The sequence below is a fragment of the Agelaius tricolor genome, unplaced genomic scaffold (assembly GCF_023055355.1).
Source record: "Agelaius tricolor isolate 1412-34295 unplaced genomic scaffold, bAgeTri1.0.p SCAF_1, whole genome shotgun sequence".
Taxonomy (NCBI): domain Eukaryota; kingdom Metazoa; phylum Chordata; class Aves; order Passeriformes; family Icteridae; genus Agelaius; species Agelaius tricolor.
The window spans coordinates 88,583,373-88,595,526 of NW_027269261.1; the positions used below are offsets into that span (position 1 = coordinate 88,583,373).

The 12,154-nt window shown below is 41.0% G+C and overlaps 1 protein-coding gene across 1 annotated transcript in view; it reads left to right on the forward strand.

The window, feature by feature from the left end:
- Positions 1–1,545: 1,545 nt before the first annotated feature.
- AGPAT5 (1-acylglycerol-3-phosphate O-acyltransferase 5) overlaps positions 1,546–12,154 on the forward strand; it is a 54,501-nt gene continuing 43,892 nt past the window's right edge. The window contains exon 1 of the mRNA XM_071442229.1: positions 1,546–2,023. Within this exon, the coding sequence (XP_071298330.1) occupies positions 1,805–2,023 (219 nt within the window). The 5' untranslated portion in view covers positions 1,546–1,804. The remainder of the gene's footprint in view (positions 2,024–12,154) is intronic.

The window sequence follows — 12,154 nt, forward strand, 5'->3', positions numbered from 1 at the left end:
AAAGTAAAATGCCCAGAGAGCATTTTGGTTAAAGGAGGTGTTATTGGGGCCTATGCTTTCGTAGGACTAGAAATGACAAGTTATAGCAAATATCAGAACATTCTTCTTATTTTCCTCTGACGTCTATAATGTGAAAGACCGGTATTGAAATTCCCGTGGCACAATTCAGAGGGATCTGCAATAAAAAGCAACTGTGAATCAAGAAAAGCAAGGACTTGGTGGCAGTGTCCCAGATCTCATCACTGTGGTATATTTGTTTTTCTAATGGAAAAGTTTGAGTTTCATTCAGTTGCAGACATTACAACCCTATATTACAACATCATACTGATATAATTACACTAGTAAATCAAGCCCTAAGCTCAAGTACATGGACTCTGTACCTTTTATGTAACTAAAATGGTGTCTATATGTCAGATAATATATACTTCACAAAGAGAGAAAATACATTAAAAGAACCTGCAGAAAATATCCAGTTAAGAAACGCAGAAACAAAGTGTGTGAACATGGGCATGTGTGTGTGGTATGGGATGGTAAAAGATTAAGAGTGCTGAAAAAGCATAAAGTGGAAGGAGAAAATAAAATTCAAACAGTAACAAAAAAGGAAAACTTGTAATGTAAAATACACCAAGGAAAATACAGGCCATCTTTGTAATATGGCGAAAAACATACAAAGGAATAAAAATGAAACATTTTAAAACTGGTAAAGACATGTCTTTTTATACCTAAGACTAATGAACTGAAGGATGCCATTTTCAATGCACACTAAAAACCAACTAGCAGGAGGTCAACAACAGCAAAGGACAAAGCCTGTCCCAGTTAAAACCTGGCAAAGGAAGCAGATCTTAGCAGAACGTATTGCACACCCACTTCTTTCAAAACAGTGAGAGCTCCACAAGCTTCAGGATATAACTTTATTTTTTAGAGACAAGGAATAAACACTTCACTACAGCCTAGAGTTCAATAAGCAATTTCTTCTGGGAAGGTTATTTGACTGTTTTCTGCAAGACCTCTTGCGTTTTCTTCAAAAGCAGATGGTGCCTCTGGCTTCTGCTGCCAACAGGGTATTGGGGGGCAGAGACCGAGGGTGAGAGAAGCGAGGCGAGGCAGGCAGCTGCCTGCTAGTGCGAGGCACGTGAAATGCCTCCTAAACCCTGAGCATCGCTGCGCCTGGAGCTGGCAAAGGGAGAGCTGCACTTTACTGCTCCGCTTTGGGCTCACAGGCCGAAAGTGCGAGGGTGGGGAGGGGGCGGGGGACGGCCAGGAAAAAGGACTAAATTTTCTTCGAACCTATGCTAAGATATAATTAATACAAACTAAGCTCATCAGTTATAAACACGTGTGTCTCGTTTTGCACGGAGCCGAGCAGCCCGGCCCCCACTACTGCCGGTTCTGGATGGGGAGCGATAGGGATGCGGCCGGGAGGGGTGGGGGGGACGCGGACAGAGCCGGTGCCCCAGGCCGGGGGCTGCTCTCAGGACCAGTCCCGGGCCCGGCCCGGCGCCAGCTCGGCCCCTCCCGCCCGCCCGGAAGCGCCGGGGCCGGGGCCGCCTTCCTGCGGCGCGGCTCCGCCTCCGCCGGGCAAGATGGTGGCGGCAGCGGCGCTGCGGGAGCCGTGAGCCGGTGTCCTCTCACGCCGCGTTCTCTCCCCGTCCCTCCCGGCCGCGGTCGCCGCCGCCGCTGCTGCTTCGCGGCCGCCTGGCGGGTGTGCCCGGCGCGGCGGGCGATGCGGGCGGCGGGGCTGCGGGGCTGTGTGTGAGCGCGCCGCCCATGTGGGTGTCCCGGTGAGGCCGGGGGCAGCGGGAAGATGCTGCTGTCGCTGGTGCTGCACACCTACTCCATGCGCTACGTGCTGCCCGCCGCCGTCATGATGGGCACGGCGCCCACCTACATGCTGGCCTGGGGCGCCTGGCGCTTGCTCTCCGCCGTGCTGCCCGCCCGCTTCTACCGCGAGGTGGATGACCGGCTGTACACCATCTACCAGAGCATGGTTCTCTTCTTCTTCGAAAACTACACGGGCGTGCAGGTGAGCCGGCTAGGCCGGGCCGGGCAGGGCAGGGGGGCTCCGGCGGTGGTGCCGGCTCCGGACTCGTCCCCCGGGCCGGCCGCCGTGGGGCCCGCGGGCAGGTGCGGCCGTGGCCTGGGCCCGGCACCGCAGAGGATCCGCCTCGTTCCGCAGCCGCCGCTGCTCCTCTGGTGATGCTTTTCACGGAGTGTTGGTGTTGTGTTCGTTTTGCAGGTCGGGAAACGGAAGAGATGCGACACCGGTCGTGCTCTATCAGCACTTGAATGGCAGCCGCCTTTTCACACTTTGAACCCCTGTGGCCTGTGCTGCACATCTGTAGCATTAAATTGGCAGCAGATGAGAAAGCTGCCATCAGCTATAATTGTACATAATACACGTATGAGTTTTTAATAAATAGATTACTTAATCTTTTCTTTATTACAGATTTTTAGTTTTTGTGCAGTCTGCCTCCTGTCACTCTTTGGCCCTTAAATTTTGGATCAGTCATGGATTGTGGTTCTTCAGGATCTCGGTTTCAGGTTAATAAGTTGAAATTGGAGGCCTCTCTTGTATGATCAGAGGGGTATTTGCATTCAGGTGATAATACCTCACAAAGTGCTCAGAGTTTGAGAGGTTACGTACTTGTCTGTAATTTGGAAAGTAGGCAAGGAGACTTTTAATTGTGCATGTTAAAAATAATAAATGACAGGTGCTTCCTGTGTCTAAACGTGACCTTCAAAATATTTTTAATATACAGAAGGCTGTTTGAGGCTAGTGTCAGCTTTAGGTGCTTGAGAGCAGAGAATAGCAATATATGCTGACAGGTGACAGAGCTCGTACAAATGAGGTCTTCTCATATTCATGGCTGAGGCCTTTTTCCACTCTGTAATGAAGCATTTCTTTCAGAATCAGGCTGGATCTCCCCTAGTTTCCACTCTTGAGTGCAGTTGTAGGCCTTGCTTTCATAATGACTCTTGGGAAACCCACTAAGCCAGCTAAAGATACAAGAGTTGCAGTTTGACATCAGAGTAAATAGAACGGATACAAAACTGAGCAAGATCTTCTTTTGGTGATAGGTTTTGATTCATCTTGTATTTTATGTAGCTTTGCCTTACCTCTTGTCCAAATAAGCTAACTTGTGTTGTGTTTGATATACTAAAAAAAAAAACCAAAAAGGAAGAAGGAGCAGTAGTTCACAGGTACTTATAGTTTTAGCTGCCTTCTCTTTTATGTAGTGTCTCTAGTGCAGATACTTTAATGTGTAGTAACACACTTTGGTCATTAAGTGCTGAAAGTAGTAGTATAGAAGTTTAACTTGATCTGTTCTAAGAATGAGAGCCAAAAATTAGTGTATAAATTGTAATGAAAAAGCTACTCAAGCTGCCTACAACTGCTGTGCAGACAGTACCAAACACTTAGAGTTTTAAAAAGAACTTTTATCCAAAAAATGCCTGTGACATTAAAGAAAGGAAAATGCTAACCAAAATAAACAGCAAGGCAGCCATCATCTGTTGGCCTCTGTTTCATTGCATTGATTAACTTCATACAAACAGAAACATGGTGATGATCAATTATAAGCCACTAACAGGAGATCAATTAGGAGAATATTGAAATAGAGATGCTTTGTCACAGTAAGCAACAAATAATGATAAGAAACTGTGGAGGAGGAGGCATGTGTCATAGGATAAATAAAATAGTAACCATGACTGGAAGGTAAATAAAAGCTTGGAAAATACAGTACATGTGTAGAGAGGTAAGAGCTATAGATCCATGTGTCATTTAACTGGAAGATAGTCCCCACTTGTTTAAGGGAGAGAAACAGGGTGTCTTTTTAGACCTACTCTAGTGAACGCTGCACGTGTTTTAACTTGAAACTCACAGTGGAAAGTTAACCATGTGCCTGAGTGTGTGAGATTGGGATGGTAACCTGAGACCTGCTGTGGATGGGCTGTCTTCAGGCATGAAATTAGATGCAGAAGTGTAGCATCATTAAACTTAATTCCAATAAACCAGCAAAAATAGTAGCTTCATAAAGACAGCTGTAGGGTTCCACCAACATTAAGGCACCATAAGAGCCATGGCAGGGAGGAATTCTGCATCTCTTTCAAGTCTATTAATTTACTCAATCGATTGAAGATTGTTGGGATGTTTATTTTTGTGCCTGAATAAATAGGAGACAACCTCATCCATCAGAATACTGGAACTTGTAGTCTCACTCAAGTCGTTAGGATTCTACAGATGCTTAAGTGACTTTTAGCACTATTGCTGCCTTACTGTATTTAAAATGTCTTTAATGTTATGTACTGTTTAGCATTCTTTGGTTTTACACTTAAGGTATTTGTGGTTTTTCAATACAAGAACATGCTAAACCAGTTGTGGATATTTGAAGTGTCTGATCTTAAAATAATTTTCCAAAATTCCCAGTAATGTGAGTGGGTATTAATAAGGTAGAGTTGGTTACAATCATAAACATGGATGACTATATTTTTATTCAAATACTATTGTGATATTTGTTTTCTATTTATTTATTTGTCAAGAGGTGATGTTTCTCTCTATCATTTGCTGTTAATCCATTAAGTATCTAAATCTGTCTCCCCCTAACAGCTGCATGCACAAGTGTATTTTTCTTCTTTTCTTTGTTCTTCTTGACTTGGATGTTCTTAACAAATTCTTTAAAAACAAAAACTGTAGTCCATGCTAGGAAGGCTTTTTATCTTTATAGCAAACTCCTCTGTTTTGAAATGTAACTAAGTAAGGTGATAAGCTGATCTGTCTGATAGAAAATCTTGAAATATTAGTCTTTCTCTTAAGTATTTGCCTTGAGATATAAAATAATTCCAGAGCTACAACTGCTGTGAGCTCTGGATATTTTAGATCCTAGAGAGTGGCTCATGAAGTAACTGTAAAAGTTTTTTACTTGGTAAGTAAAAAAGTATTTAGTTGTAAATACTTTCTCTTTTTAAATTTTTGTCAGACTCTTTTTTTCCATTGAAACAATTTTGTTTTACAAAGCCTGAGAGAACTCAAGCTTCCTTGGCATCAGTTTAGGTTTTCCAATAATATTAGAATTCATTAACGAATTGCCAAAAATAGTCCTTTTTGCTGACTGTCATGCAAGAGTTGGCAGTAGAAGACTGAAGAACCAGTACTGAGAGTACAGAAAGCAACAACAACATCCCAGTGCTGTGAGGTAAACTTGACAAAGCCAGTGTGACTATAAAGTGAAATCCTATAACACTGTGTAAATTTGTCAGTGCAATTACAGTTTAGTGGGCATCCATGAATTCTATTAAGCAGCTGTAAATATATTAAATTAATTAATCTGTGGCCTTGTGACAGTGCTCCTCAATAATCTCTAGAATTATATACTCAGAGTAATGAAATGTGTAGAAGGGGTATTGGAAAGTGGCACAGAGAGAACGTCCCTGCTTTGGCCCTGTGTTACCTCTCGCCTATCCTGCCATAAGAGGCAGGTGCCCTGCAGTACTGTTTTCTAGGAGGAATATTGTATAAAGTGAAAAGGATTCTATGTAAAGAGAGTCTCAGAGAGCAAAGGATGTTAATTTTATCAGTGATGGTTAGAGCAGTCCCTGGTACAATTAGGTAGAATTCATGCACTTTGGAGGACTTCCATCTGCAGGTGCCAATAGTTGGTTTGGCCCGAGGTTTCTGAATCATCAAGGAGCTGATGAACTGTGCTTTTGTTACTACTTTTCTCTTTACTGTGTCAGGGAAGTCTGGTCTCTTCCATTTCAAACAGGCTATAAACAGTTGAATCTTGCCATAGAATGTGAAAACCAGGATGGCTGCAAATATGTGTGTGATTAGAACGGTTGAAGGGCTGAAAGGACTGGTAATTCAATATGATAAATGCTCTCATCTCTCTCTGACCCTGAGCGTCTTATCCCAGTTGCTGTCAGAGTGATGAAATTAATGCCTATTATGATTGTGCACATGTTTCAGATCAGATGAGGACTAAATGTTCTTCAACTTTTTTTGTTGTAATTGTGTTTGATATTTTGTACTGAATGCTGGTGAAGAAATAATAAAGAAATCATCACTCAGACTGCTTCCTAAAGGATCATTTTCATCTGAAAGGTTTTGACAATTGAATGAAATCCATAATTGAATTAATGCTCAAGGATTTTGTTCAGCACTTGTATCTGCTGTGTTCTCTACCCCCACTTCCTGATGAATAGAATTTTTTGGAAGCGGTGTTTTTATTAAAGACATTACGAAATTCTGGGTTTTGTTGTCTTTACAGGACTCTGGAAGGGCTGTAAGAATCAGATAATACCTCGGTGTTGTTTACTAGAGCTAAACAACTATTTTTTAAAATACAAGAGATGCTTATTCAACAGTGTGAAGTGCTTCCTGGATTGATATTGAAGCTTGGACTTGCTGTGTCTCAGTAGGGTTGAAAACCACTTAGGTTTAGAGCAAAGTAAAACTTTGTGGAGCAAATGTACTGCAGAACTCTTGACAATACTTTCCAGTGGAGTAGAACCTGGGATCTTTTTCATACCTTGGCTTCCTAGGAAACGTGTGAGGAGAGCTTGGTGTCTGAGATTTGGATGGATGCTTAGCCTTGGAGCTGTTGACCAATTTGCAATGCAAGTGAGTGTCTGTGCCCATCTCTGTTCCCAGGTCAGCAACCTTCCCAGACAAGATAATCTTTACTTACGTCTTGCTTTTCCTATTGAAGCTGTTCAGCTGTCCAACAGGTAATTCTTGAGGGTCCAAGGTGGAAGTGGGAAGGCAAGAGGCAGTGCAAGTTTGACAGCCAAGTTGCAGCATACAAGGAGGTGCTTTGGTTGCTGTTGGTGGGGTAGTTTGTCATCTCTTAGGAACCTGGTTCTTCCCTCTCTGAGCTGGGGGAGGCATCATAACCAGGCATGGCAGGGTGAAGGTTTGGTTTCTGACTGCTTCCTGTCGGTAGATGTGAGTGATAGGGTTTGGCTTCTCTTTAGATGAGGACCCATTTCCCAGGCAAGTGGCATAACCAGAAAGTCCAAAGGAAACAGAACTTTTCACCCTTCTTCAGTTGTGTTTGGAAGGAAAGTGCTGGCAGTTGCATTTTGGCATGAACCTGGGTATATGAGCCTGCTCTTGAGTTTCCTGAGCTCTCCTGCCTGTGCTCAGGAGTGGGAGGATTCTGGAATGGTGTGGGAGCTGAGCAGGAATGTGCAGAGCTGCCATCAAGGCAAACCTCTAAGCTCAGGTTGGAGCTGAGTGGCCTCTGAGGGCTCGGGCTTTCCTCGTTCGTGTAGCTTGTGGCAGTAACCCCAGTTAGTACCTGCTTACATTGCTGCTTTGTGAAACAGTGTTAGTTCTTGTGAGGTGTGTTGAGAGGTTAAAATAATCATGCTTGTAACTTAATTGCAATGGTGGAAATAATGAAGTAAAGGTCTTGGGGAAGTGATAGAAATGTGGGGACTGGCGCAATGCAAAGACTGAAAAGAAACTAGGAGAAGGTAGGGAAGCGTATCATGTTTGTGTGATAAACTTTTGAAAGAAGCCCAGTGAAATTTTTCTGCTGTGATGAAATTTTTCTGGCTCCATTAAGAAGGTTTACCCTGCTTCATTTCATTAGAGATTTCAGTGTACAGCTGTTTCCAGGCATATATGTCTTTTGTAGTACACAGCTAAGTTCTCTGTGTTATTAGAACAGAAATTAAGTGATACCTGCTAAGCCTGAGGGATGCAGCTCTCAAATTGAGATGCATGCCTAATTTTAGACTCTTACGTTCAACTGTGTTATGAGGTAGCAAAAATAGATTAGGTGTGTTAATTTTGTGCTCTTTCTGTTTTAGATATTGCAGACCAAATATTTGCATATATCTTCATTTTTATTCTGTGCCTTTGACTGTAGATCTGAAGGTGAAAGTGGTGTCCTTCAGGACTCTTGTTCAACAATATACCATTGAGAGTTCCAGTCTGTTGCAGATCTGGCTTTGGGGCAATCTGGAAGGAATTTGGGATGGAGAGGTTCTGCATTCAGTGCTGGTCCTGATCATCCTCCACTTACTGCCTGATATATGAAAAATAAAATAAATAAAAACTGAGGTCTAGTTAGCATTTTTAGAAATCAAATATCAGCTACCTGAACCAAAACTGCTGTTTGGGTTCATAAACTAGTAGCTTTGTGTGGAGATTTGCCTAGCATGTGTTTCATAAATGGCAAGTCACAACTGAATCTGTCTCAGTCCACAATTTAAAAAATGTGTGTTTACATTTTTAAGTTAGCTGCATGTACTTATGAAAATATTAGAAAGTATGTGTCAGGTAGGAAAAGCTAAGGAGTCAAAGAGCAAGTTTGAGTGCTCTTACAAATTCTGATTCCAAGTATTTGACCAGTAAGTTTTGCAATCTTATAGTTTGGTTTTAAAAATTTAATTTTTAATATCTTAGTATTTTTGGTATGTGGATTTTTCATTAAATTTGTCCTGACTTAGCATAATTTGTTACATTTGAAAATAAAAGTGATATTTATTGATATTTTCTTAGCCAGCATTAGTTTTATACATTATACTCTTTTTGTGTTTAGCTGTGTTCTGGCAGATGCTGGGCTGTGGAGTTTTACAGTGCTCTTCCATGCCCTTTTCTTCTGCTTACATAATATGTCCAGATACTTTATGTAAGGATGATTGTTAATTTAGATGTTTTTTCTCCTGGTACTCTACCATCAGACACTGTTCTTGCTAACAGAAGATTCTGTTCATAGTTAAACATTTGTGTGCACTTATTTCAAACTTTTTGCCATAGGCTTGCAGGGGGGTATTCTTTTTTTCAGTCTTAGTTGTGTTAGATAAAGTAGGCTCAGATGTCAGGGATTTTGACATTACAGTTATGAGGAAGCATATCTTCTCAGGGGAAAAACACTCTTTAATCTCTCTTCTATCAGTTTGAATGCTATGAAGGGATTTGTATAAAATGCCAGGGAAATTATTTTCTTTTGTTCATTTCTTTTCTGTCATATACTACTTGTCATCTTCTCTGTTACAACTAGATCGTCTGTGGGAGTAGGAAATAGCATTTATGCTAGTTTGATTTTTTTAAATGTAAAATAAACTATGCATGATTTGGTCAAATTTTGTTTTTTAGTTCATGACTAGATATTAAAATAATATTAGTTTGGACTGCTTTGAACCTGTATTGTGGTAGTTGAAATAATTTTACCTGGTGAATTTATGGCTTGACTCAAAGAGTTACTTTGTTCCATTTCATAGGGCTGCATGGGAGTCTGGGGGCATGCATGTTTCTTTTTGAGTAAGCAAACAGTACATAGTTCCGAGCAAGCTGCAGGGGAACTGGCTCCTTCACATGCTCTGGTGGTGAGCAGATAGATGAGAGTGATTGTAATGTGGGGATTTTTGAGGCTGATCAGTTTACTGGGCTCAATTCTGGAGGCAGAATTGTTGCAGGTATCTCCCTATGCATTCTTATGCTGTGCAGTGATTCCTTTGCCTTACTGTGAAAGTCCAGAGTGCCTAAATTCTAAATACCTACTGAGGATGTGTGGAGAAGCTTTCAGAAATCCTATTCCACAATCACAAGCAGGGACTAGAGAGGTTTCATAATCATCCTCATTCATTCAACTCACCGAGAGCTTCCCAGCAGCTTTCAGTCTCTACTTGCTACAAGCACTTGTAACAGTATTACAAGTAGAGATGCAAACAACTCCTCCGTGGAATCCAATGCATTTAAAAGCCAAGTTCCTGTTACAAAGAGCTATGGCTGGAGGAAACACTGCAAACTGCCACAAGGTTTCCTGCTCTTGTGCGGTGGGCAAAGGGTATTTCCCGAGTGAGCTTAAATGGATGTTACATATTTTCCACTACAGAAGTGTAATAAAGTAAACAATGGCTACATTTGCTGTGGGTCACTTTTGCCCTTCTTTTAAGGAAATTACTGAAATGTACATGAAGAAGTCTCCAGAGATGCAAAAGGCTTATAAAGGAGACTTTCTCTTATTGAAACAGGTGCAATACTTACTGCCACTCTTGTAGTAGAAGACATGTTCAGGTTTTATATAATACCAAAATGCCAAATGTTCAGAAAAATACTCCTGTTGAAATTTTGTCATATAAATAATTACCTTTCAAATATGTCTGAAGTATAGGCAGTTATTATTTTAAAAATTTCATTACTGCTGATTTATGATGAAAGTTAGGTACTCTAGTTTTGATTTTTCCCAGGTGGTCACTGATTGTAATGGTGGATTTGTGCCATTGAACTGTACTGTAACCAAAAGCAAGTAATTTGGAGAAAGATCTGTAAATTATTTGGGCACTGAAAATAGGATTTTTTTCAGACTTTAGATATCAGAATCTTAAAATCATGGCAAATCTTGGGGGTTATCCTGTTATCAAGACTGGAACATTTAAGATATACAGATGCTTTTTAAAAATTTTGTTAAGGATTCATCAGAGAACTAAGGAGTACACCGGACAATTATCTTTATTTCAGCTCATAATCTGTAAAGCCTTTACAGTCAGCATCAGAACAAAGTGACTTTTATACATGTATCTAGTACATGGAATGAAGTATAACCAACCACTCATAAAAGTTGGTCAATTTAAACCATAAGGCTAAAAGCTAGTATGAAAATAAGAATGTACAGGCTTCAAATTTAACATTTGATGGTATGATTTAGTCCTACTTAGTCTAAATAAGTTGCTACTATAATTTTTTTACAAAAAGGAAATTAAATGACAGTAAGTGTATTTTCTAAAGATCTATGCTCTCTCATTGAATCAAGTCACAAATGTATTTTTTAAAATTGAATTACATTACATATAGGAATCTTTTCAACATTCTCCACAGTTTAATCTCTTAGCAAGGTTTTTTTCCCACTGAACCCCAGCAAAATACATAGCTGCAGAATGCTTGAATGAACTCTGCTTCAATAAAATGGGTTGCTTTGTGATTTTATGGCTTGCTGCTGAGCTTGCTAGAGCTGTCTGAGCAGCAGACTTCAGACTTGTGCAATTCTGTGTTGAGCAGATAGCCCCTAAAGAGGTTATGACATGTAGCAATAGTATGATCGTTACCTTAAAGCTATGTGTCCTAAAGATATTTTAGAAAATTTATAAACTTTTTTTTTCAGATCTAGAGAAAATGCAACTAATAAGATCAAAATCCTTCCTCTTCTGTTCTATTCATATTCCTTATGCTGTAGGCAAGTGAAATCTGTATCTGTTAAATGCGAATAAAAGTGCTTCCTTGTTTTCTATGAAGAAATATAAACATTTAAAATTCATATAGTAAGACAGCTGAAAACCTGAGAAATGTGTCAGCCCCAAGTACAGATTCCCTGTCTGTATCCTGTCTTGAGCCTGCTTCTAGTCAAGCAGGGTAAATAGATTCTCTGGTCTGAGGTGCTTTCTCTGGGAGCTCAAAGGACTTGAGACATGAGGCAGGTTTTTGATGCCCGCAGCAGGGCTGCAGAGGTCAGCTAGCACCGGGGAAGTGCTGGTTGTTTTGGTGGTTTGTCATGCAAGCTCCACCCTTTCACCAGAAAACTGTATCCAGAGTTTGTAACAAACAGATGAGAAATATGATTTAGGATACTATTTATTTTAGTAGATGTGTTGTATAGTGCCCAGCTAACAGAGATGCTCTTGGCCCAAAGAGCACACAGTCCCCATTATTAATCGTGAAGAAATAGTGAGGTGGAGAGAGGTGCATTTTGTGAGGATAGTACAGCTGAGTAGGAAGTCTGTGTGGTCCCTTTTAAGTGTTGATGTCTTGACTTGTTCTCCAGAACAGGGAAGGAATGCTCTTCCCCTGTTATCCTGCTTTTATCTCTCTTCCCAGTTTCTATTACCTGTGCTTGAAGCTGATGTTTTTCCTGAGCACAGTGCTCTGCTTTCATAAAGTACTCCAGTGAACGTAAGTTTTGTTGAAGTGACAGCAAAGATGGGAACATCATTCTTTAATTCCCATCTGGTATCTTTGAATAGAGAAGGGAGGAGGGTTAAGAAGTCTGAGGAACCAAGACTGAGTGTGCTGATGGACTGATAGACACCAGATGAGTTGGCCCAAGTTTTTACCAGCAATAACCAGTTGTATTGCCTTAATGCTGCTGAAGCAGAAGTCACACTATCAGAAGATGTGCTTGCAGATCAGCTTTTAACTGCTCCCATTATG